Genomic DNA, 26124 nt, shown 5'->3' with positions numbered 1-26124 from the left:
CAAAGGACAAGGCATCTCAGCAGGTTGCGGAGGAAATCCTCCCCTCCTTCAGCTTTGTGGTGTCAGTGCCTTCTAATGTACATGTTAGACCTGCAAATGCCCATCCCTGCCAGTGCTCAGGGCCAGCTTAGGGCAACCTGGTCTAGTGGAAGGTGTCCTGCCTGTGGCAGGGGGTTGGAGCGAGATGATTTTTAAGGCCCCTTCAAACTCAAATCATTCTGGGACTATGATTCTCTGATATTCACCTTTAAATTTTGGGTGCATGGTGGCTGTAGGTGACATGACCATGTCTGCGTCAGGATGATGCACTGGCAGGCAGGGAGTTTGGATTTGGATCCCACCTGTTTGGTGCCCTTCTCCCGGCTGCTTCCAGAGCTCACTGCAATCTGCTTTGATCATAAGAGAGCAATTGGGACTGCTCAAGCTGCCAGTGGTGGAGTGGGGCGGGTATCCCCAAATCACCTTTTCTCACTCCAGAAGAAATCTTAGTTTCTTCCAATAGAATTAACAACTCCAAGGGTATCCTTGATGCTCTCACACTTTAAAGCTCTGCTGAGGTGTAGGTTGTGTGTTTACTTACTCCCCTGCTTAGTCTAACCTTAGCTACTACACAGAAATAAATTGTAATAGAAAATCTGCATAATATTGTATTGAAACAGTGATAAAATTATTGGAAGTATTTGACATTATCTTCTTTTTTTCTTTGCTACCAATATTTTTTGTCTTTTTACAGACTGCACTAATTATTTTCCCATATAATCCTGTGCCATCAAATAGACTAACACATGAGCCGTTCCTCTCTCTCAGTCTTTTCATACTTTCTTTTCTATGACTCACATCAGCGACAGCAGTTAAGTAAATCAAAGTTTTTAAGACTCGGGGAAAAATTGTCATATGCTACACACAAAACCAGCTACTGTATTTCAAAGTTTTGGTTGAAGTAACAATATCAAAGGATCTCTGTCATATGGGAATCTTTTTCTCTCACATTCCTGCACTATATACTATTAAAAGGCTTTAGTAAGTGAAGCAAAGTAAACCCAAAGTGCCAGTTTACTACTGGTGGGGAAAAAAAAAGCAAAGTAGCAGCAGACACAAACCAGAACCAAATGAATCCTTCCTGTGGATATGCCTTGTGCATGTGTGACTGTGCCTGTGCTTTGCTTTCTCTTCTTCCTTTCCAACAACAGTCTTGAAAAAGCGAAATGTATTAGAGAATTTCTGCTCTAATTATTTTGAAGTTCTCTGATCAGCTCCCTATATTAGCAAAAGAAAACATTTCAGACCTTTCTTACCAGTTGATTCAGGCTGTTTCTTTTTCTACCATTTGCAGGGTATGCTTTAAAGTGGAGTAAAAGTATTGCTGTTTATCTTTTTGCATAAATTTCAGAGGAAGAAAGTCTTTGGATTTGCTCTGCAGGATCAGACATTTTAATTTGGGGGGAGCAGAGGATGAGTAATTTAAATTACTTTTTTTTTTCCCCTCCATCCAGAAGAAAATACTCCTTCACAAATGGCCTTTGCTTTTCTCTTTAGTCAATAAATCACAGGAGGCCCCAACCTAGTAAACCTGCCTTGGACTGATGCTTTATAAGCACTTTAGAGTAGTAATTAATCAGCATGCCACTCTTCAGCACAGAGCATAAGTAATAGGGAGCGAGACAGGTAACATTTTCTACAACCAGCCCTGGCAGAGCAGTGCCCTGCAAACCCTCCTTGCACAGAGGCATCTTCCTGGGGTTTGATTTTCGATCAGAAAGTGCAGCACGACAGAAGCCTGGCCCTGGTGGCCACTTCTCCTTCCACTCCCCGTTGTCTTTTCAGGGGGTGTTTGATTGCAGCATCCCCTGCAGTGATGGGGGTTTGCTCTGCTCCTCTCTTCTGCAGGAACACACGTGAAACTTTGAAGGATATACATATATTGTTTTATTCCTTCACAAATACAAATTATCTATGCTTGATTGAGATATTCTTCCTTGGTGTAGTGAACTTTTACCTATATTAGGAAAGAGCAGGAATGCTTGAGAGTAATTGCTCCCCAAAGTAAGTAAATTTAGCCTTTAATTAGATCCCTTCCCTTTGTTTATTTGATATTTGTGTGTTTACTTTCTTGGTTGTAAACAGACTACTTAAGCAGTGAACTGCAGAGGGAAAATGCAAATATTCATGGAATAAGGTGCTGGAAAAGGAGTATATGTTTTATGCCATACACTGGCCTCAGTCAATAGGAATATTATCACCTTTTGGTATGTTTTCAGTGAAATTGCACCTTTTACCAATATCTGGTTTGATTTAGTACTGGAAGAGGAATGCAAAGCTTTTAGGTTTCAGCTATTCTTTACAGTATATTTTTCTGATGAAACAATACAAAGAAAGTAGCCCTTGACAAGTCACATTTTTCCACACAGTGATCTCTTGTTAGAGACCTGTGAGACTGCTATAATTTCCTTCCCATTACTTCCAATGAATTCCATGCACGTGAAACAGAAAATGGATAGTGGAGCCCGAGATCCTGCACTACCCCACTGTGTAGGTACCCAGAGGAGGATGGAGACTTACCCTGGGATTCCTTACATTGCTCCTCTGCTATACATTAGTTTTAATCTTCCACTGAGCAAAATACAGGCTTTTGGAGCAAAAATAATGAGAGTTAGCCCTTTGGAGGCTTTATGGTATGGGTCAGATTTACCTTTCAGTATCTTGATGTAAAACATTGAGATCAGAGGAGTTACACCAATGTAAAACAGGTGTGCATATGCACATACACGGAAAGAGAGCTGTGTATTTCCTTTCTTTTAAAAAATATATGTAATTCAGACCTTAACCTCTATCAAAATAAACCTTTGTTGATGTTATATTGCTGCTTTCATCAGAGCTTTTATTAGCAGTGTCTCATCAACTAAAGGTGAAGAAGATCACTAGTAACCAACCTTAATTTTTGCCCAAAACAACTCCTTAGTCAGCCCATGCAAATATGATATCCAAGAACTGCAACTTCACAACAAACTTCTCTTCTGCTTAAAAATATGTGAGCATCCACAATACACTCATCCATTTCATGCAGATCACATGCACAGTTTTAGCTCTGACCTAGAATGAATTAGCTTCTATTCCCAAAGCTATATATACAGTGTTAAGTTATCTGGGGTTAATTTGCTGGAAAAAGGATTAGAAGCGAGTTAAGTTTGTGTGTCTCTGAGAAATGAAGATTTCGTCTCGGTTGTTTATATGTAGGCATCGAAAGAAATCTGGAAGCAACAGGGTATGTGGAGGAAGAGGGAAAGGGTTACAGCCTCGAGTTTCCCGAGAAGCACAGCTTGCAGTTCTGCTGCGGAGAAGGTTTCTCCATCTGGCAAGCCTCCTGGGATGCCAGACTGGAGCAACCAGTTTGCAGGAGCTGCACGGGGGGACACCTTCCCCGGCCGTCCATCACCGCAGCCAGCACCATACTGGTGCCAGTGCTCCTGCTTCCACCCATCAGCCTCCCACCAGTCTGCTCCGGGGTGTGAACTGGGAGCACAGAGGGGCGTGTGTGCAGAGGTGGTGGTTGTCAAATCTCTTGGAAACACAGGGATACACCCTCGGTGTGCTCCAAGTAGTGTGGGTCAGTGTGTGAACGAGCCTGAGGAAAAACATGGGAGAATTAAAGCAACTGTCAGAGCAACAAAGGGAGTTCCTTGGGCTTCTTCTTACACAGGCTAAAATTAGGGTATAGCAAATAAAAGAAGGCATTTTTTTGTCTTTTAGTGAAACATTCCTAAACTGTGCAAAATACGGAGATGGCAGTTGCTGTGAATGTAGAGTTGCAAGCCTTTTCCCCCCACTCCCCAAATAGAATTTCCAGTGACATTTCGCAATAAAGGAATATGCTGAAAACCAGTTGTGCTTCAAGAAAGGGATTGCTGTAGAAATCTCAGCTCTCTGTTGAGGAGTTGCCTGCCATACCTGGAGATGAAATTCTACCACACTGTGTAAAATAGCCTCACTTTCTGCCCAAATTGCAAAGGAACCTTAACTATAGCATTTCTGATAATGCTTCCATAACGTGTGTGTGTGTGTGTGTGTGTGTGTGTGTGTGTGTGTGTGTGTTCTCTGAGGCATTCATTTGGCTGGCACATTGGAAAATGGTTAACACAGTGAATGTGGGGTGTCATTTTTGTAGTGGAGAATGTGTGCCAGAAGAATTCAACTGTAACCACTAAATATTTGCTTAAAAATAATTTTAACCATCTGGACTCCTTTTTTTCTTATTATTCTTATTCTTCTTTTGAGGTGGGGTGAGAAGGGAGTATTTTAATAGGAATGATTTGTGGTTACAAAATGAATTTGGTTAATTTGGTTACCACCCCCATTTATATGATGACTACAAATAGTCCCTAACATCTGAAGTTTTAAAGAACCAGCAGATTTTTCTCTCTTGAGCTTCAGAAGCTGGAAACGAACTTACAAAGGACAATAAATTGTTCTTGATGGAATAAATAGTTTGTGGGGTTGCTATTGTTCCTCTTGACAATACACTAACATGTGCTAATAGAGGAAGAATTGAAGAGCTTGCGTAGCACAGGCTCTTCTGCCAGGCGAAATTTTTCCACTTTGGAGCAGGAATCAGGTTCCCTAGCTCACAGGGCAGGGAAAATGTGGGGCTGGGATGCCTGGGAGCCAGCACCTGCTGCTCATCCTGGTGCTGGGAGAGCTTTGGGGTCCTTCCACAGCAGAACCAGCTTTGGGGGAAACTCAGAGTAACCTGTAAACCTGTCCCTAGACAAGTCTGATCAGAGTTTGTTACAGAGATGGGATAACCGCGATAATTTTTCCCTGGCTAGAATGAGGATGTTTGCTAAAAGCAGGGTTGGAACAAGAGTTTTCATGACTCCCATACTTACAGGGATTTTTTGTGTGTCTTACTTAAGAACACACACCTTGTTTTTAAATATTCAGAGTTCAGTAACAGATTTTTTGGTTCTGAATCCAGTTAAATATAGTTAAATATAGGCAGTAGTTGTACAAGTTTCTATGTTCTCTGTGCCTTGCCTTAGCATATTAAATGAATGTTTTATGGAGCCTACTATAAATACATCTGTTAAAAGATTTTTATCATACTTTGAAATGCCTGAGATTTAACTGCTACCTTTGTGCACTAATGATATACTAGTGAATGTGCACAGGAGATAAAATAAACCCAGAGAAATAGGGAAACTTGCATGTAGTGCTCTTGTTTTAGTAGCTCTCAGAGCTACTTTTCCTCTGTTCTCTCATACGCTGCAGCACTGGCTTCATCCAACTCATGGTACATTAGGAACAATTTAGTATCATTTCATTTAAAATATGCAAGCTTTATATCGAGAGTAAATGTGTAGCCACAAGGTAAAATTAAAGAAAAATATATTAGTCTCATCATTAAAAAAAGCCTTTAAAGTTTCCATTATCCATTATGCCAGGTAGCAAATATCTTCTCAATGTAACTCCAGACATTAAATCTGTCAAGAGGCATGCAGTAAAATAAATGTCTGGGATACCTTCATAAACAAAAATCTTATTTCCATAATTCATACAGCTGGCTGGCATTTATTGGCACGTCAGGTGCAATGGGGACATTTCAGGAACATTAACATGTACAGCATCATTTGTCAACAAAGCAACAATGTAAGCAAATCGTTCAGAACTCATACAGATTTACAGCTTTCTCTGCCAGCTGCTAATTACGGTGTGCTCTGCCTATTTGGTATGGTCTTTTTTATTGGAAAATGACAAAGGGGTTATGGTATCCCAGTTTGGAATATAGATGCGCTTTTAGTAATAATATGAGTGGTAATATGACTACACTGCCTGGAGTTTTGATCTAGTTGCACTAGTCTGATAATTGACCGGTTCTGATTGATGAAGGACAAAGAGAAATTCGCTGGGATATTTACTTACTGGTAGAAGTAACCTCTGCAAACAAAGAAATAATAAAATACCAGAGAGTATGAAAAAGTATCCTTGCTTTAATATTGTTTTTTTCCTGCTGAACATGACAGGGAAAATTCAGTCCTCACTGAAAACCTGATCTGTTTATCGAGCAGTGCTCAGCAAGCCCTATACGTTACAGACTGGCAAATGCCCTTTGAACATAGCTGAATCCACTTTGATAAATAAAAATTAAACTTTCAGCATTTTAAACAATGCAAAGGTTAAATAAAAGCTGGCAATGTCAGCCAAAAGATGTGTTAGTGATCTGTTTTCAGCATCTACTGTGTCTGTCTGTATTTCTGTCCCTTTATTTGTTTGAGTGTGTGTATTTGTGAATGTATGTGTTTCTGCAAGTTAATGACAGCAAGTCAGTTCTACTTTTTATTTCCAAGCTTTGGCCAGTTTGCATTTCGATCTCATAAAAATATAATTAGTAGGGCTTTATGCTTCAGATGTATAAACTCAATACGCTTTCAGAATTATTACACCTGTTATTCAGCCAAAGGTAAGAGGATTCTATTAGCTAAATACATATTTAGACACCTAATAAAATCCCTTATTCAGTTCTGTTTCTTAGTTTCAGTTCACGAACAGTAACCACTATTCTGAGTTAAGATTTTGACCATTTAATTTTTAAGAAAAAAGTAATTAGACCATATTATGGATTAATCCCTTGCCAATTCTCATTTTTAAATCAAAGTAATTTTAGACTTGGGAACTACATAATTTTATGCAGAAAAAGTATGTTTTGCCAACCTTATTAAAATCTTTAAAGACCATATTTTCTATAGGCTTCCAAAAATTATCCCACAAGAATGTGTGGGTGCACCCATCTGTACACATGAATGGGCAACTAGGAGCATAATTATCCACTTTTGCACATGCAAATGGAGGTGTTTAAGCACAAATTAGCTGACCCCCAGATTCTGCTAGTGCATTTCTCTGAGCTGGCTAATAATGTTTTGTTGAATTCCATAATATGGGTTGAAACCCCAGAAAGGTTTTTAGATATAGTAACATTTCTGTAAGATATCTGAAATCGCTAAAGTCTTTTAAAAAATGTTCCTGATGCAACAGTGAAATTGAGGTGTAGCTTAGTGCCAGTTACTTGGGTGTTATTTTGGTTATAACGACTGTATGATTCTTTCAATATAATAAACTCCATTGGCTCCAGCAGCAATTACTGCCTGCCACTGCTTCTTCAGAAGCAAAATACACATGTTCCTACAGGGAAAAGCTACTGCACTAGGATTATAAAAAATTGACCATCAATCTAAGTCTGTATGAGCAATCACAGCTGCTTTCGGAGTTATTTTGTATTAGAAGCAATTTACCCATCTGGAAGAACAAAGATATGTGCAAATGCTGGAGTGACTGACTTCCAGCAGATGCTTAAAGAAAGTTAAAATCCCAACTACTTCTGAGGTGCCTGGCCTCGATTTCTGACCTGGAAATGTTCAATATGTTGAGAAGCTCTTCCAAACACTGAGGCAGCTCACTGGTACCTTGGCTTTGTGCTCCCTACCTGCTGATGCCCTCCCCACCACTCCCGGGCAGGCTCCTTGCCCACACAGCTGCACAGGGAAAAGGGGAGCAGTCGTAAAGCTTCTGGAATGAGACATGGAAATTAGTGGCTGCCTCGCCTCAGTATAGATTGTGTGAGTATTCTGGTATGGGGTGAGAAATGGGGATGAGCCTCAGTCGGAACTTTGCTGGGTTAAAGGGGTGAGAGGTAGGACAAGGATATGAGTTTCTTGGATGTGGGGCTAAATCGTGGCTTTGTGATGCTACACGGGTTTAGGGAAACAAACATTTATCACAGAGCTTAAAAACCCAAAGGTAATGACCCCTGGAATTCACATTTACCCCCAGTATGGTACCCAAATGTAACAGCACTGCTGCAAGTCCTGATGGACAAAGACCAGTTAATGGAAAACTAACTTTATACTGTAATTCAAGATTATTTGAATTTACTTTATTTGTGAAATTTTTCCATTTGTCTTCATTCTTTTGTACATTTGAAGAGGAAGTTTAGGCATTCCTTGATCCACAGAGATTGCTTTTCTTCCTTTTCTTCCCTTTGATTCCACTTGCCTAATCATAATGGGCATTATCTTATATCCATATTTAATTTTATTATGTCACTCGTATTGCAAGAAAAGGATGTTCTTTTCAAACATTGTAATGCATTTAGTATTTCACTAGTCATCAGTTAAATCAATTTTTCCCTTTATTGGATCTGAATTATAAATCAACTAGTCATTGTATGGGATACTGTATATGAATGTACAGTATATCATTATGATGTATCCTATAATAATGTCTCTTAGACATGAAAACTGAAGATGGTGGTTTAAAGTGCTGAGAGAGAAAAAATTGGAAACATCTGTTAGTAGGAAGTAGAGAAGACTTTTCATTAAAGTTTGTCAAGTGTATTTGATAGGAAGAGCACACTGGGCCGTATTCTGCCACCCCTTACATACACCCACCCCAGTACCCAGCCTGCTTTTTCTGTCTCTTGTAGAAAAGCCAAGATTATGGGAGACACTGAAAAGCCAGCTCTCTACTTTGGTACAGCAGCTCAAGGAATCTGAGACCTGAGGCAGAAGGAGGATTCACAAGTTTTAAGGGAAAAGAGATATCACAATACAATCAGTGTCTTTGTCTATGCAGGGGCAATGACACCTGCCGTGCTCTTATATTGAGTATGTCAGCAAGATCATGGGGAAGAAGTGGTATGGGACAGTTTTGGGCAAAAGCTCTTTTATTTCCAGTTATCCACTACTTGCAAGAAGAGGAAGCCTTAAAAATATATAAAATAAAAATTGAGGAATGCAAAGTTGCATTATTTGGAGGCTTCTAGCGAGCAGATATCTCTCCCAGGGTACAGTGAACAAGCTAGGGAATGGAAAAAAAACAAAATAGAGGAAAATGGTTAAAAACTTCTGGAACTTTATCTGAATTGTACAGGAATCCACGTAAGCAGACGTGCACTATCTACTTAAGAAAACGCCACCAAGCCATTTCACACTCACACAGGTTCAACTCCTTGTGCTGGTGTCAGCAGCAGGAATTTTGGCAGTGCCAAACTGATGGGTTACAGCTCTGTCTCTGCAAACCCAACCAGGGTGCAGCTGCTGCTGGCACCACCTCACAGCCTTGTCCTGGGGCTGGAAGTGTGGCACAACAGTTACATGCTCCTCTCATCCCTACATCGTTTTTGCACACTGCCAAAGGCAGGTTTGCACGTTCCTCACTTTAGAACTCCTTAGGCACAAAGTGAAATACCCTCTGCACCCACAGCACAGACCTCTCCTCTGCCTGGTGCAACAGTTTAAAAGCCAATATCTCACCTTGCCTTTGCAATTTTTCCCCATTTCTGCCTGCTCCCAGTGGTCTCTGAGCCCCGCCGTTTCCATGATGATATACAGAACTATAAAATCAGATACAGCAGTCACAGGGCCCAGTGCGAATTACCCCCTGAGTCAATAGAAAACAGAATATTGCTTATTGATTTGGTCTAGCCTGTTGTGTGGTCGATGGAGAACAAACTAATGCAAATAAAATGAATCAATTGGAATCTGGCTGTGGACCTCGGTGAGTCACATGAAGTGGGTTTCTGATATCCTTTATCATCACGCACAGCCAGTGAAACAAGAGTGCTACTGTCTTCTGCTGGCGCGGAGAGTTACCTCAGGCTATATTGAAAAATGCTTTTTTCTTATTTTTAGACCTGAATCAGCCCATGCCAGCAAATGTATTCTTGTGAATACAGATCCGACTTTGTTGTAATGCCCATGGGAAGGCGGTAGTGTAACCTGTTTGGATGCAGCTGCAGACCACCTGTAGAGAAAGTCAAATTAGGGAGAGACCCCACTGTTCTTTGCATTAATGCTTTTTGTGTTGTGGCCTGAATCCCCCTCCCTCCCCCTTCAATGTATCTTTCTCAACTGGGGAGATGGAGAGCACATTTTAAGACCTTCTGTCCATTTAAGGCATCTTGTGATTGAAAGAAGATTTGAAAGACTGTAAAACCTCCCCAGTCACCAATGAGCAATGGTGTGCAAGGAGCCTTAATACTTTTAGGATGACTTTTCCTCCTGGTCTTGCAGGTTTGGGAGGTGTTGGCTTTGTGGAAAGGGCTTAAAGGGCACATTTTTATCTCCCTCAAGTAAACTGCATGTTAGGAAAGTCTCCTAGCTTTGGAATGGAAAAGTGGTTGTCAAGAAGTAAAGCCCTAGCTTGCCGCACTTTTTGTCCCATTGTTTCTAAATAAAAGATGGGCAAACAAAAGGAAATGGCTCAAGTCTAAATGCAGTGCCTGTGTATCCTGAATATCCGCATATAAACAGGCACAATCTCACTGATCTAACCACACTGAAAGCCCCTTTCACTACAGATTTTTTCTGCATTCAGGACGCAGGGATAGTTAAGCATGCAAACAACTGGTTTGAGATTGTATGTCCTTGGTATGAGAAGTAGTTTTAGTTAGTTTAGTTAGTTCTCCTGCTATCTCACTGCAACTGCCAACACTGCTGGTGTCTGTAGCTTCTCAGCAGACTAAGCTTTTATTCATTTACCAGGTAGCATTTTGTTGCATAGCAATGCAATATTCTACCTTATGTCACATAAAAACTGCCTGCAATGAAAATTTCATGTCATTTCTACTTTTCACCCCATTTCTTCACAGATGAATCCCACTGTTTCACTAATCGTTGACGTACTAGTTAACACAGGCAGAGTTTGTAGATGGAGGTAATGTCATCAAGCGTTGCCTCATTTTAAATTCCTTCCTCTCACTGGTGATATCAATGTTCACTGCAAAGACACTGATGATACTGAATTTAATTGGTATTTATGTGTAGGGTCATGTGTACTCTCAAAGAAGTTTCTGTGTAACTTTTCCCTAATTGAAATTAGATTGAAGTGTTGCTGTGTACACTGCGACTTAATGGTGACAACGTTGAGCCAGCTTCGGAGCTCAGATGCATGGCACGCATCCCAAGAAATCTGCTATGATGCTCCCACATACATCTATGCATATTTTTATGGTACAAGAGACATAAGGTGTGGAAAAGGAGCAGTCTCTTTAAGGGGGATGTGGCAACCCTATCTGCCAGTCATCTTGCCTCTGCTGTTCTATTCCTTTTACAGCCATTCTGCCTGGCTGGTATCTATAACATCTTTACATATGTGTTTAATGGCTGCACGGTGATTAAAACCCAGGGGAAAGGGAGAGGACATGGGAGTCATGGACTGGCAGCACTGGTCCTACGTGGAAATGCTTTTTGGTCTGATTTGGGGGTGTATTTGTCACCATCTTATATTTTAAATAACATAATATATGAGCAACCTGGTCTGAAAACCATTCTGGGACTCTGTCTGAGGCTCACAGCTGCTGTGCAATGTGAAGGGCCAGTGCTGATATTGGCTATAACAAAATACCACCATTAAATCCTTATTTTGCACCTTACTTTGACTCCAGACCAGTGCACCCTCTCCTCCCTAATGCTTGTGGAGAGTACAGAAAAGTGAATTCTCACTGGTAGAAGTGTTTTGACTGGAAGTTTAATTTATAGCTGCTCATAGAATTGCAGTGTGTAATAAGCAATGTCCTTGAACATTTTTCATGTGCTTCTAAGTGACTCTTTAAAAAACATTGGTTTCCCTTGTAAAAATCATTAAACTTGTTAAGGAAGAAGCAGTAGTCTGGGTTAGTAGTCATCCCAGTGCTTTAATACTAGTAGATAATTAGCGACATGAATAAATTAAATATATTTCAGGTATAAAGCTGAGGAAAATCACCAAATATTAGCAAAGCTCCAAAATCAAACTACTTTGTGTCGCATGCTGTTTTAATGACTGTGGTTTATAAATGTGCATAATTCCAAAGAGATCACATGTTTCGCATAATAAAAATTACTGTGACATAAAATATATATTTTCTTAAAAAGTACTTGTAATATCAAAAGGACTGTGAAGTATTAGCCATTTAATACAAATTTATCTTTTCTTGCAGATGATTATATTTTCATTTTAATTGCTCACATTTTCGGTTCTGATCTTAATGTTTTATAGTAGTGAAGACATGCCACAAAGAAAGAAAAAAAAAAAGATTTTATTTGTTAGTTAACAGTCTTCAGAAGTCCTAATTTGGCCAATGTGTTCTGCTGCAAAGTCTTGGAATGCTGTCTTGCAGTTTCAAAAGTGATCTTATTTGGCTTCCCAGAAACTATTATGCCTGGAGGATGCCATGAGAACAAGGGCTGCCTTGTTAACAAGTAGAAAACTCTCAAAAACAAGATAGGATCCTGATATAAATCATAATTTAGATGCACAGAGCTATGTTCACAACCACAGTAATGTAATTCATTTACATCTAGTTATTACTTATCTCCACCCGAACTCCGAAGTTCAGGAATGCAGCTGCCTTGTGCCTTGTGACTCGTGGGGGTTAGGGAAGAATGACATCACCAAATTTAAGCACATTACCACGCTGACATAGTGGCACCTTGTTTTCCCTTCCGTGGATAGAGCAGGGATTGTGTGCTACCCCCCATTCTCCCAAAGAATACCTTCTTTCCCCTTTCAAGCAGCTGCTATATGAAGGGTTGCAAATGTCACTTCAACTAATGATGAATGATGCTTGACCCTTGGACCTGTTACTATGAATTTTATGCAATGCTAAATTAATATGAAAGATCTCTGCTAGAAGACTTCAGCTATTATGCATGCAGCATAAATGATATGTTAAACAATCCAAATTTTTTTCTCATAACCATGGTAAAATGCAGAGCTGTTTTAACGTTTTTTGATGTGTATTTCCACTTCAGATTAGTATCTTTTCTTTCTAAAAATATTTTTGGTAAGCAAATCAGTTTGCGAAAAACATTGTCAAAAGGGCAACTGGCCCACATGTCTTTGTTGTTCACGTTTGAATATAATTAATTATGTAAAGCAATAGTTAGTGGGAGCTTAACAATTAGTAGAGTCTGTCAAATAGTCACATGGAAATTACTAACTAATTGAACTACTGGTCTTTTATTGTTTCAGGAAGCAGGACAGAGTGTCATTCCTTTATCTCTTAAATTCATTATTATCGCATATCACAATTTTCGAGCAATATATGCTTCCTAATAGATTAATAGATAAATAACCTTCCTGGTAATGCCACTGTGGGCAAAAGTGTTTGAAATAAAACCACCTGTTTTAATTAGTATTCAGATTCATGCTGTTAAAAAATGGTAATCCTCTTGCAGTTATATGACATTTTTAAAGCTTTGAATTTCCATCTGTATCTTATATTATGATGTTTCAGGATTGTCGTGAGTTAATTATGTTAACTTTGGAAACATTGCTTGCATTTAGAATGAAAAACTTCAGCTTGAATAGCCAGGAAAGCAGATGCTATCTTTCTTGTCAACTGCTTTGTTGTGTGATGCCTTGAAACTTTTTTATAAGATTCTGCCTCCAAAAGGAAGTATAAATCTCCATTTATTTGAAATGTTGCTCTAATCTAATCAATATTTTAATATATTTCTCATGGGAGGGACCTGAATGTGTCTCAAGGAACCAAAGACATGAAAATCTCTTATTTTATGTTGAAATCCTCTTGTTATTACAAGTCCATTCACAAGACTAATTTGTAGAACAGGAAAAATCCATGTACTATAAAGTTCTAAAATTGTTTGGAAGCATACCCTTGTCCTCCTGTAATATATGCCTGTAAGTTGAGGTGGAATGAGAGGAATTGGAAGCATTACAATTGGGATGCACATCCAGATAAACCCTGGAAAAGAGAAAGGGAGGCACAAATCAATGGGCGATGTCCCAAATCTGCTCTGGGTTCTACCACAGAGCAAATGAAAATGCAAAAGTTGGATGTGCACGTGAGGCAGAGGGAAAGGTGTGAGGTGAGCAAGAATCTGGTGGATGCAGGAGACGCTGCTGTCTCCTCCTTACACGTGAGGCTGTGAGGCTGTGTGGGAAATGCAAAACACCGCAACGCGAGTCACCCGAATTTCATCGCACCCCTTCCCTGCCAAGGAGGAACCACAGGCACTGCCAGGTGTGTTTACGTGTGCCCCCGGGTGTTTATGCATCTCCTGAAGCTCAGTGGGAGAAGGTATGGAAGTGCATGTGGAATTGCACGCAGCAGGGTGGATGGAGATATTATTTCAAGCCCACAATGGTTCCAAAATTCCAACCTTTCAGTCAAAAAGACCTGGGCAAGGTCTCAAACGTTGCTGTCTACGCAGCTCTGCATCCCACCAGTCATGTGATCCCATGGATTTCATGAACACAGGTTTGATCAGACGCTTTGGGCTTCCACATCTGCAAAAGCATCATATTTCTCGAATGAAAGTTATTTTTGCTGTCACAAAAATGTCAATGTTTGTAAGCCAGCACTCTGCAAGAGAAACTGAAATGTGCAGGACAACCCACGCCTGGATCAGGACATGATACACTGGTGTGGCGTCAGAGTGGATGGAACCCTGAAGCTGATGAATTTGTATGAGACAAGTGCACTTAGCGAGAATCTTCCATATTCAGGGTAACATGTGATTCCAAAACGCATAAAAATATTTGAAAATTCATGTTATTATTAGCACTATTATTATCAAAGGACATTTCTTTAACATTTGAAAGTCCTTCAGTGCACTTGAAGATATATTTGTTTTAGCAACTTATATAATCCCCTCCTGTTTAAAGTTTTGTTTTAAACACATACAATTATCATCTCATACGCCCTGATTCAGTAAGCACTTAGAAGCATTCCTATCTTTAACAGCATAGCTAGTCCCAGCTAATATCCAGGGAACGGAATTAGAGCTTCAGATATTAGCAAAAAGTAATGCAAATGTGAATTAAGCAACATGGTTTTGAAGTAAGTTGACTGAGGACTTTTTATTCCTTAAAACGAATGTGAAAGTTTGACAAAATATAGAAAAAATCAAAGCGAGCATTACTGATATTAATAATTATTTTAAAAGTACATAAAGTCGAATAATTTAGTCTGGCAACTAAAAGGAAATAACCTTCCAGTAAGGGTAGTGAAGAAAAATACTAACAGCTTTGAGGCAGAGCCATCAGCAAAAATACAATGTATAAACATATTTGGATATTTCCACATATATACATATGTGTATATATATATATATGTACAAGCTTAAAGATTTATAGAATAAGAATGGTATTATTCTTGGGGTTCAGCATGTAAGTCACATTAATTAACGTAATTTAAGTTCCCTGCATTGCAAAGCATGGCTTTTTCCAAGCTAATAGAATTTATAATTTAAATTTATATCAGATTTTACCAAATTTATATTCGTGCCTTTGCCTTTCCCAATGTAACTTTCCGTACAGACAAACCTACATCTAACATGGTGCTTTGCTATGGAAAACTCTCACTACCTCACATCTGTCCATGAGGTGAAGTGATATTCTCTGTCCACTACACAACTGGTAACAAATTGTTGTGTTAGGTAACAACTTCAGCCAAATTTTCATGAACTGGACCAGGTGAAGCCTGAATTATTCTTATGACTCAAAAGCAGTCCTGGGTCCTCTGTGTGGGGTTTTTCAAGGCAACTCACTTTATTGCTCATAGAAAAATTAAGTAATTCTTAAAGGCAAGGTGCAAGTATTAAAGTGCTAGTTTGAAAGTATTTAACAAAAGTGTCCTTTCTTTGTGAATAACTTGAATAAAGTGTTTAAATGACCTCTTCCTAACCAGAAGAGAATATAGAGAAGAAATTAAGCTTTATTGGTAAATTAAAGCCCAAATCCCATGGTTGATGAGAGATATGGTTCGTTTGAAATAGTTACAGTTTCAGACTTTCTCTTCTACAATCAGCGGGTGGAGACCAACATAATCCAATTAATTGTAATTCCCTTTTGTGGCACTGGTACAGTGGTGAATGATATAGTAAGTCCATTGAAGTCTTATCTTTGGTCAGATAATCCAAATGGATTCATATTATGAAACAGTCCTTTATAAAAGTTCTGATGAACAGAAGTGTTTTGACTTTAGTGAACCGAAAGATAAATTCTATACAAAATAAAATGTTTTGTCCTTGACATCTAAAGGGCTTGTGTGCACCTGACTTCATGTAAGAATACCTCTTTCAGATGCTCTACTTCAAAGAGCCTGTTCATTAAAACATAAAAATCTAAACTTTGTTCCCTGGGCATCCTGAAAAAAACAAGGTGTGCGAACAGAGATTTACATGTACGGGTAACCAGTTTCCTTGGAAATAGCCCCATCAAAATAAATGGGGTTACAGATGTGAGGAATATATGAATAGCACTTTGATAATTTTTCAGATTTCTATTTTTCTCATGAAACAACAAACTAATATTTCATTGATAATCCTTGTAGCTGTAAACAAATCATATATGTTTGTTCCTTTCTAGTATTGTAGGAGGACTAGGGGAATTGCTTAATTTTAGCTTGAGCTTTGATCTATTTACATTTGGAAGTCATTTACATAAAGGAAGTTATAATGATCTTTATTGTTTTGTTAATTATTTCCTTTGATTATTGAAACTCACTCACTGAGGCACAAGCTCATTGTTACTGGGGTCAGTCTCAATAATATATTTGGCTGCGTGCAACAAGTCAGGATTGGGTGGTATTCTTGTGTTTTGAATTGTTTTCATGCAGACCCTTTCAGTTTAACAATCACTGGAGACAGGACTGATTTAATGCATCACTCATCTGATCCAGTGCTTCATATTTTGTATTTCTCCTTTCCTTTAAAGTTGTCCATAGCAAGCCCACACAACAGCAGAGTGTTTTCGCTTGTAGCATGTTGAAATCTCATATTTACTAAAGGATACTGAGATGCCATTTGTGGAAGACAACACACTAGACAATATACTGAGGTCAGATCTTTACAGAGTATCTGAAAAATACTCTTTTCCCAGTTTTTTTTTTTCCTCCCTTAAAGTATCTGGTTGAAATTTAATACAAAGAATTTTTTACCCTTTGGGGTACATTACATATGAAATAATTTATGACCCATGAATCACAAGAAGGCAGTGAATTAGGTTTCAGATAAGTCTGCCAAATATTACAAAACATTGTGTACAGATTTTTGGACTATGAAAAGGCTTTTGACAAGAATGGAAATAGAAGCAGCGTTAGAAACAGCAAGAAGGGGAAGAACAGAACAGCTATATGACAGAATCCTAAAGCACTCTGAGTTAGTAGCACAATTAAAAAGATATGAATATGAACATATTTTTGAAGTATGAAAATGGGACAGAGAGTCATTGTCCAATTCCTCTCTGTATTAGATCTTGAGAGCCTTCAATTTATTTAAAATGTAGATTTGCGGACACTGATACACATAATTCTGATAAAAGATCTGACTGTAAATGGGGAAGGAAAAAAAGATAAAACCTCTAAAATTAGATTGCAGAGAAGCTTACTGGACAGCAATTACACAATAAAAAAATGTTAATAACAGATTTGAAGTTGGAAGGCAGATATTTACCTTGATTAATGTATGTATACACAACACACAACAAAGAAGAAGATCAATCAAGTCAAAAGCAGAATTCAGAATGGACTTTTCCCTTTGAACAGCAAAATGTATCCTGAAGAATAAGTTACTGATCTAGGCAAGCATTTGGTATTTTTGTTCTGTGGTCATTAGCCCAGTTCAAAATAAAGACGGAAGAATAAACAGAAAGAAGAAAATAAATTGTGCTTTAACTATGAGGAAGAAGCTGAAGTTACTGTGCAAAAAGTAAGTAGAGAGAATTACATAGAGGGCAGAATCTTAGCACTGTAAGACAAATGTAATTTCCCCTCAGCACAGACATTTGATTTCTGTGAGTTGCAGAAAGTTTGCCAAGCCCCCTCCTGGTGTTCGGGCAGCCCTGTGCTCTGTGGGACAGTAAGAGCTGGGTGGGAATTCCTCTGTGCTCTTTCCTTGTCCCTTTTTTTAAACCCTTGGTGGTACCTGACTATTTCTCTGGCCCCAAAAGAAAGAGTGATCAGGCCCTGCAGGTCTCTATGCTCGGGCTGTGTCTGCCTGCTCCTACTCTTTGTTTACAAGTCACCTCTGAGAGAGTCTGGCAGAAGTATGTTGATCTGTAAACAAGTGGTCTATTTATTCTTAGGGAGCTTTCAGCTGCATTTTGAGGGAAAATATTCTCTCTTTAAAATCATTCCGTTTCCCATACGGAATACTTGATTCAGCTAAATTTAATGAATTTTAAAAGTACTTGTAATTATAATCCCATCACAGTAATTATTGCTTCAGATCACGATGATAGAATATGCCAAGTCAAAACTAATATCTGTCATTGAAGCCTGTAACAGGTATTGGCAGTGAATAATGTATGAGTACCTTGGTGATGATACCTGTTTCTGGCTGCCAAAAGTATTGTCCTTTTAGTACCACTGCACATTTTTATACTTTCAGTTCCAAACAGCAACTGATAGCATAGAAATTTCCCCAGGGCTGTGGTGTCACTGGCTGACCACTTTTCCAAACCTTTGAACTCCTCTGCATGCCTTCGTGATGTACCACCCCTGAACTCCTCAGCTGTGCTAGATCTTTTTCACAGAAACAATGAGATAGTTCATCCCTCTCTTACTCTTTGGACTTTGTGGAATTATATGAGGATGAATGTGACCCAGTGTGCCCAAGTACAGAAATCTTTTCTTTTTCTGGCACAGGCTGGGGTTTAAGTTAGTGTGCCCCCAGGTCAGAGAACTGTCATTCCGGGGGACCAGAATAAGCAGCGTTCTGGGTGCACACAGAGATGTTCTGCATTTTAGCTTAAGTGGCTCAGTAATTTGTGCTTGGACTTCATGGAAATGGGCACTCCAATAATAAACACATGTTCAGGCACTGTAACATCACAGCTTAAATTTTCTGTTAAAAGGGCATGCCAGGTTCCTCCAGCAGAGGAGGAGAAAAGCACACAAGCTTTCTTTTGCTGACTATATCCTTGATAAGTCATCAGTGCTAGCATTGGATGGATTCAGACGAGGCTGTTTAGAAATCCATTGCAGACAAAATGTAATGATTTGCTTAGCTGACATTTTCCTTGATTTGTTTAAACACTCTTGGAGGTTTCTTGGAGGAACCATGCATTGAGTTCAGGCAGGTCAATGGAGCTCCCAAACCTAGCAAGGGAGAGAGGAAGAACTCAAAAAACTCCACCTGAATGAGGAAATTATTGTTTCACAATAGTTGAGGCCTTTGTTGTGCTATTTCATAGAAGTTCCAGGGGGTTTACGCACTTTGGAGGGTGTATGTGAACAATGCAATGCCAGGACAGGATTTACCTCAGCAGAGGAAGCTCAGCATCATGTGCTGTATCACCAAGGGATTGAACTCCTTGTCACAGACTGAGAAAGAACCTTCACCACCTCACAGCATCCCATTGCTGTCATGTCTCTGGACATCTCTATGCTCGATTGCTGCTCTAAATTGAGTTTTTGAAAGAAGCTGTTTGCCCAAACAATACCACTGTGTCTCTGCACTGGTGATCAGAGAAGCTCTGGCTTGTAAAATGCAGGTACAACAATGGAACACACACACACCTCTCAGTGTACAATTTGATATCTGTGCTGTCAGTCATGAGAACAGCCCTCACAAAGGGATTTTGTCATGAAGAACTGTGCTGGTGCAAGCGGAGATCTTCTGCTTGAGTCTGCTCTTTCCGTTTTTTTTCCAGTTGAAGAGTATGAATGATCAGAAAAATATTTTTGATGAATATAACTATTAAAAAGAAAGGAAAAAGAGGTGTCTTCAAATTTCATACAAAGGTTCTTCAAGTTGGAGAAAAAAGCATAATGACATTGGTCAGTTGGTCTTTTCCTAGTGTTTGCATGAGGAATTTTCTTTTCCTCTTTCAACCACAGGACTTTGTTTGGGATCTCTCCGTAGTAAAATGCCTATTGGGATGAGTGAGTGCAAAAATTTCCCAGGGTTTAAGCCAATTGGAAATGCTTTGTGCGCACCCAGCTCTTCTGCAATGATTTTGTTGTGAGGGCGACTGTAAGGATTAGCTAGCAGTGCCACAGAGGACTTTCTCCAGGGGAGATCTCCCTCAGCATACACTGGGGTAAAAACTCCAGTGCTCTGAGGTTTCCCACACTGGAGCTGGAGGTTGACATACCTGAATGCCAAATTTTCATCCCAGTGCTGCTGTGTGCAGTCCCCAGCAGGGAAATGATGGAAAAGGCAGCAATGCCAGCAAACGGATCACAGTATGAGACCCAAAAAGAGCCTGTCTCACCAAAGGCTTTAGAAAGTTTTCTGAGGGCACAACCTCCACAGCAGACCAGGCGTTGCCAGCTGGGTTTGCAGGACTTGCTTCCCAAGTGATTTGGGGTCATCCATGAGCTGCAAGAATGCGGAATGCTCCAAGTGGGGCAGGACTTCTGAAGGTGGTGCTCTGGCATGTGATGGCAGCATGGGCGAGAGACAGCTTAGAGCTGGGAGAATACAACCTATGAACTATCTGAAAAGACAAGTGAAGGAGCAGGACTCTCAAATGACTGCATTTTGCTCCTAGAGATTAGTCTACATACCAGGCAGGGCATGTGGTTAGAGGAACCACATCCATTTTCTTTCAAAACTCAGCTCTCTCTACAGCTTTCGTTGATTTTTTTTTTCTTTTTTTTTTTTTTTTTTTCCTGTCTTTAGCTGATCTTTCCATAGATTACCTTCTTCCTTTTTGAACCTCAGAATGGCACCCTTAAACCAATGCTGAACTCCTGTTTGGTTCTACTGCAGACATTACAAGTGCCATTAAAAATGTGAATTGTTGAAAAGGCTAGATAATAACACAGCAAAACACACGTTCCCTTCACAAATGTATTACATATCGATTTTTTTTAAACTAATAACCTTGACAAGTGCCCACACTCTTTTTTTTCCCTTAATGTGGTCTTTATATTTTCAGCCTGAGTATTAGCATAAATTTTATGGGATTTTCTGGGCATATTTGTGTCTGTATCTAAGATATATGATATCAACTGGCAGTGATGGTTGAACTAATCAAATACTACTGACAAGTTAAAGCAAATTTTTAGGACTGTGAGATTTTGAGCATCTTCCCAGATACAGTATCTCCTGACTGAAAGCAGTCCTTGACTGTCAAGTTTAAATACCAGATTAGGGACTAATCTTTATGTAAGCAAAACACCCCAATAAGAAATAGTCTGAGTAAAGCCAAAAAGCCAGGTCCTCACCTTAAACCCAGCCTGAAATGTGTGTGTGTGTTTCTTTATGGCCCTATCACCATGGCATGTGAGAGATTCCAACCAGTGGGAACCAAATGAGAGTCTTACACTCAATGGACTTCTATTTGCTTTTCCTTTTTTTTTTTGCCTTTTTTTTTTTTTTTTTTTGACTTGGCATTTGTTCCTTCTAGCAAACATTTTTAAAAACTCTCTTATTGCTAGAGGGAAAATTGACACCCTTTGCTTTCACGATGATACATTCCTAACACGTTTCCTTGAAGAGCTGGAAATGGTGCAAAAATCTGGTAAGATAAGTCTCTACAAAGCCTTAGAAGTCAAGCATTCCACTTTAGACATTTAAGACAAATGCATGGCAAAAACAAGTTGTGTTTCTTTTTTTTTTTTTTTTAAGGTTTCTACTTAAAGTTCTGTGCCAAAGCTACAGTACTTATACATTTTCTAAATGTGTTTTAAGCAATAAGTTGTACAACATTTTTAGAACATGTGTTAAGCTATTTCTCTAAGAATGAAGCTCTTAACAAAACATAAGCACTCTGCATGAGATCTTAGCAGCAAAGTGCTTAAAAGATAAAGTAAGAATTGGTACCATGGGAAGAACACCAGCTGTAGAGCACACAGGTCCATTATGAGAAGTATGGTAGTGGGTAGGGAGAAAATGATTTAATCAGGAGTAAAACCAATTTTATTATAAGGGCACGCAGGGGGTGTGGCACCATAGTGAGAGGGACATTTCAAAATATCTGACAGATTTCAACAATGTGAAAACCCACCCTGTTCTTTAAAGTGACAGTAAACCCCATCAGGTCCCTCTTTTTGATGCTATTGTTAACAGTTGACTGTTTAAAGCTGGCCTGCTAAGATGCTGTCGATCTAGTTCAATAGTGTGTGGCAAAATAAAAGGCTAATTGTTGAAATACGATCAATCAAATATGATCTCAGAGTCTAAAGAAGATCCCCTCTGGTAACTCATTTGAGATCAAATCATTACTTTTATGATTGAGGTAATTGAATGGGAAAAAAAGAAAGAAAGGGGGAAAAAAAAAACAGGCTTGAAACCAAAGAAGCAAGCAAGACATCTAAATGAAATGCACAAGTCTGTCTTTGTTCCAGCTTTGTCTCACGTTACTCCAAGTTAAGGAACTGGGTCCGTTCTTCATTTGTATACATCTCCCAAATCCAGAAATTTTGAAAGCATTTAATAACATTTATTAAATAAAAATTGAAAGACAACTCCATTTTGAATAAGATTTTCTGCCTTTTAAGTAGAGAAAACCATTACAGCACCAGGATCCAGAGTTGTGGGTGTCCATGTGTCTTCAATGATTTTACCATTTTGTTTAGCAACAGTTCAGTAAAGAGGCTGCTCTTGAAGCCAGCTGAATTGCTACACATGAAATTTCAGTGACATTTAGTAAAACATTTCAGGACTATGTTGCTTCAAATTAAATTTGTTCAGCAGTTTTCATGGTTGGCCCCCGATTTACATTCAGACTGAAATTTTCTAAAAGAGAAAATCATAGCACATAGGGGGGAAAAAAAGCAAACTCCATTTTTGGAGTAATAGAACTTGGAGAAAGTGTGTGTCATTTTGTATCATTTTAATTTGGACTAATAAGGATTTGCTCTTTCCTCGAGTTTTATATGGATTATGATCTCACTGTTTATTATGTTCTAACAGTATCACTCTCCTAGAATTAAAAAGAAAAAAAAAACCACAAAAAAAACCCTCAAAGAAAAATAGAATAATCATCCAATCTTGTTTTATTTTTATTAGAAACTCTATTTTTGCATTTAGTTTCTTTTATATTTAAATTCCTTAGCTCAGTCAAGCTTCAAAAGAAAACATTTTTTTTTTGTTTGCAAAACAGTTTTGGAGGCACTTGTGGTTTGTCTTTAGTGTGTTATCATTTTTGACAGCTTTGCATAGCCTAGGTAGGCCAACAGGGGTCTGTCTAATATTGTTGCTGGGCAAATCTTCCTCCCAGAGATGAAAACCAAACAAAATATTTTTGAAGCAGTAAGAAGGAATTAATATCCTTTCTCTCACAGTCCTCTATTCCTTGCTGACATTACATTCAGGCAAAAAAAAGCAGAAAAGCATTCCCCCATTATTCCCTTGTACATAGCAAGGCTAACACATGTAAAGCAATAACTCATTTTCTATTGCCATGTTTAGCATATGTCTCCTGTTGGCTCTGCAAGGCCTTTAGGCCGGTCCCTTGAGCCGTCCATCGCTGGCAACTCTTAGCCCCTCGGCCTCAAAACCAAATAGCTTTGAATCATGTTGAGCTGTGATGCTAATTTTCATACTGATGCATTATGGGAATAAATGTATCTGACATACTGTGTCAATGGTACTGTCTCTTTGTGTCTCTTGTTTTTTTGTTAGCTGCATTCCTACAGATGGTATTCCATTGAAAATGTTCTCTTCCTACAAAAAAAAAAAAAAAAAAAGGAAAAAAAAAAAAAAAACATGCACAGCACCAAACCTCTAGGTGCAGAAGGCTGTTAACGGTTGCTGATGATAGTAGGCAAACATTAACATAATAATTAGTGTCTTGTAATTGTTTCATTAAAACCAGTTGTTCCATTTCTCCTCGTGTTTTCCCAGAAGAGAAGCTGAATTTGGACGACAGCCAGTGGGAGGACATCCACGTTGTCACCGGAGCACTCAAGATGTTTTTCAGAGAGCTGCCTGAGCCGCTGTTCCCATACTGCTTCTTTGAACAGTTTGTGGAGGCGATAAGTAAGTACATCACATACAGTAGCAGCTAGTGAAATAGCCTGTTATATAAAAATAATAATAAACTTAAAAATAGAAGAGCAGGGGCATCTCAAATCTGACTTACCTTCCATTATCCATGATCCTGTCTTTTTATTGTTTTTGACTGCCTTTTATCTCCCACAGCATTTAGGAATTTAACTGGAGAGAAGGAAAGAAAAAAATATCAAATTATTGATCTATAAATTTTGTCTCTGCAATTTGACTGCAGTGCCTAAAATGGTTTAGGAAAGGAATTAAAATGTGTATGTGTTCAAAATATGCTAGGCTGATAATCCATGTATCCCCAAACACAAGAGAGGCTAATAATTGTGAATCACGTTAGAAGGGGCTGTCTTTATGTTAATCAGAATGAAATGCGTGTGTTTTGTTCCACAAGGTTGCAGACTCTTGCCTTACAGTGATCACAAAAAGAATGCAAAAACATTCATGTTCTCATTTTCATATCTACCTTTGCTTGATTATTATTTTTTTGTTTAAAGTTGGCAGGCAGCAAAAGTATTTTCAAAGTCCCAGGCATTTATTCCGTTCCACGTCTCTGTGGTTTATGTGCTGCAAACCCTCCATTGTAGTTAATATATGCAGGTGCATTTTGTAAAACTGTATCGGCTTGGAAAAACTTGACAAAAAAACCCAGTGATTTGGGGGTTTGCTCCCATTGGAAAGGGAGGGGAGGGAGAGGGATAGCTTAAAGGGAAAAAGCCGAGTAGGAGATTAATTAAAGATCCAATAGAGAAAATCTCTAGGAAAAAAACAAACCCAACAAAGTACTCAGAGGTCTGATTTCTGAGTGATGGGCACACATATTTGCCATTGCTGTTAATGAGAGCTGGGTGTGCACATGCGCAGCTGCCAGGGAATACGAAACCCTTAATGTACAGCTCACTTTGATTTTATATTCATAAGAGTCTTTAGTTCAACTAAAGCTTTTCAAGACCCAGCATCAGATATAATGAGGTTAAATACATCTCACAAGATCCTTCCCTGCTCAGTTATTTGGAAGTGCAGTGCTGTTAAACGCACGACGTAAAGAAATGCATTACCTGAAATTTACTCCTGGCAGCTCACTTTCTTCTCCTTCCAAAGGAAATCACGTGGGGAACATCATCTCTCAATTTAAGTTCCTGTTGCACAGCGTATGCAGTGCTAAGAGGGAGAAACAATAAAGAATTTCTTATTATTCAGCTTCTGGTATGCCTCAAGATAAGATGCTCATTGAAGCACCAGCACCTGAACATGCCCTTCAGGTGGTTTTCCATCCATCTGCTCTGCCCTCTTGGAAAGGATTCTCAGCCAGCTCATGGGGCGTAGCCTGGCAGGTCATCCACACCTCCTATGAAGCTAATTCTGCAGTCCAATATTTAATATTGAAGAAGAATTTCTTTACGTCAAGGGTGGCAGAGCACTGGAACAGCTGCTCAGGGAGTTCATGGAGTTTCCCTGCCTGGACACTCCTCTGTCACCTGCTCCAGGTGACCCTGCTTTGGCAGTGGGGATGGACTGGAGGATCTCCAGTAGTCCCTTCCAACCCCAACTATCCTGTGATTCTGTGATCCATCCTCTGCCATCATAGTCCACCATCACACTGGTCTTCCATATTTATCCTCCCCCTTATCCCTACTTTTATTGCGCGTTGGGGCATGTTTTGGCTGTGCAAACACTACTGTATTCTGAAGAAAGTTATCAGGACACCATGATCTCACTTCTGTTGTCTTCTGCCCTCATCCTCTCTGCTAGTGTCCAAGTCAGGGTGATGTGATGTCTTCTGGCGGCCCAGTGGGGATGTTTTGGATAGTGGAAGTACCAGGTAACCGGCTGCAGACTTGAGAATTATGTTTGAAAGCACATCAGGAAGAGACTGTCTACTAAAGCATTAATATTCATGAGTGAGAAATTAATGTCCCTTTCTGCTATTTGAACTATTATTAATTCTTATTATTATGATTTTGAGAGCCATTATACACATTGATAGGCTAATGAACAGTCATTTATAAAGAGATTTTAAGACAGTTTATTCCTAGGAAGGAAATGCTAGCACTCTAAGATGTGCCTTGCACTATTTCAAACCCCTAATTCTTGTTGCTTGCTTTACTGCACATCAGGGTGATTTCTACTTAATGCAACTGTCTAAAGTAAGCTACGATTTCCAATCAATCTT

At 39.1% G+C, this 26124-nt stretch overlaps 1 protein-coding gene across 2 annotated transcripts in view; it reads left to right on the top strand.

The window, feature by feature from the left end:
- ARHGAP15 (Rho GTPase activating protein 15) overlaps window positions 1–26124 on the top strand; it is a 320901-nt gene that overhangs the window by 236452 nt on the left and 58325 nt on the right. For both annotated transcript variants that reach the window (XM_042041109.1, XM_042041108.1), the window contains exon 13: window positions 23796–23930. In XM_042041109.1, coding sequence (XP_041897043.1) covers window positions 23796–23930 — 135 coding nt within the window. The remainder of the gene's footprint in view (window positions 1–23795; window positions 23931–26124) is intronic.

This window comes from Corvus kubaryi, unplaced genomic scaffold (genome assembly GCF_017639235.1).
Source record: "Corvus kubaryi isolate FWS band 111438036 unplaced genomic scaffold, C.kubaryi_AGA036_p1.0 37396, whole genome shotgun sequence".
Lineage (NCBI taxonomy): Eukaryota > Metazoa > Chordata > Aves > Passeriformes > Corvidae > Corvus > Corvus kubaryi.
This window is presented reverse-complemented; position numbering and strand designations above follow the sequence as displayed.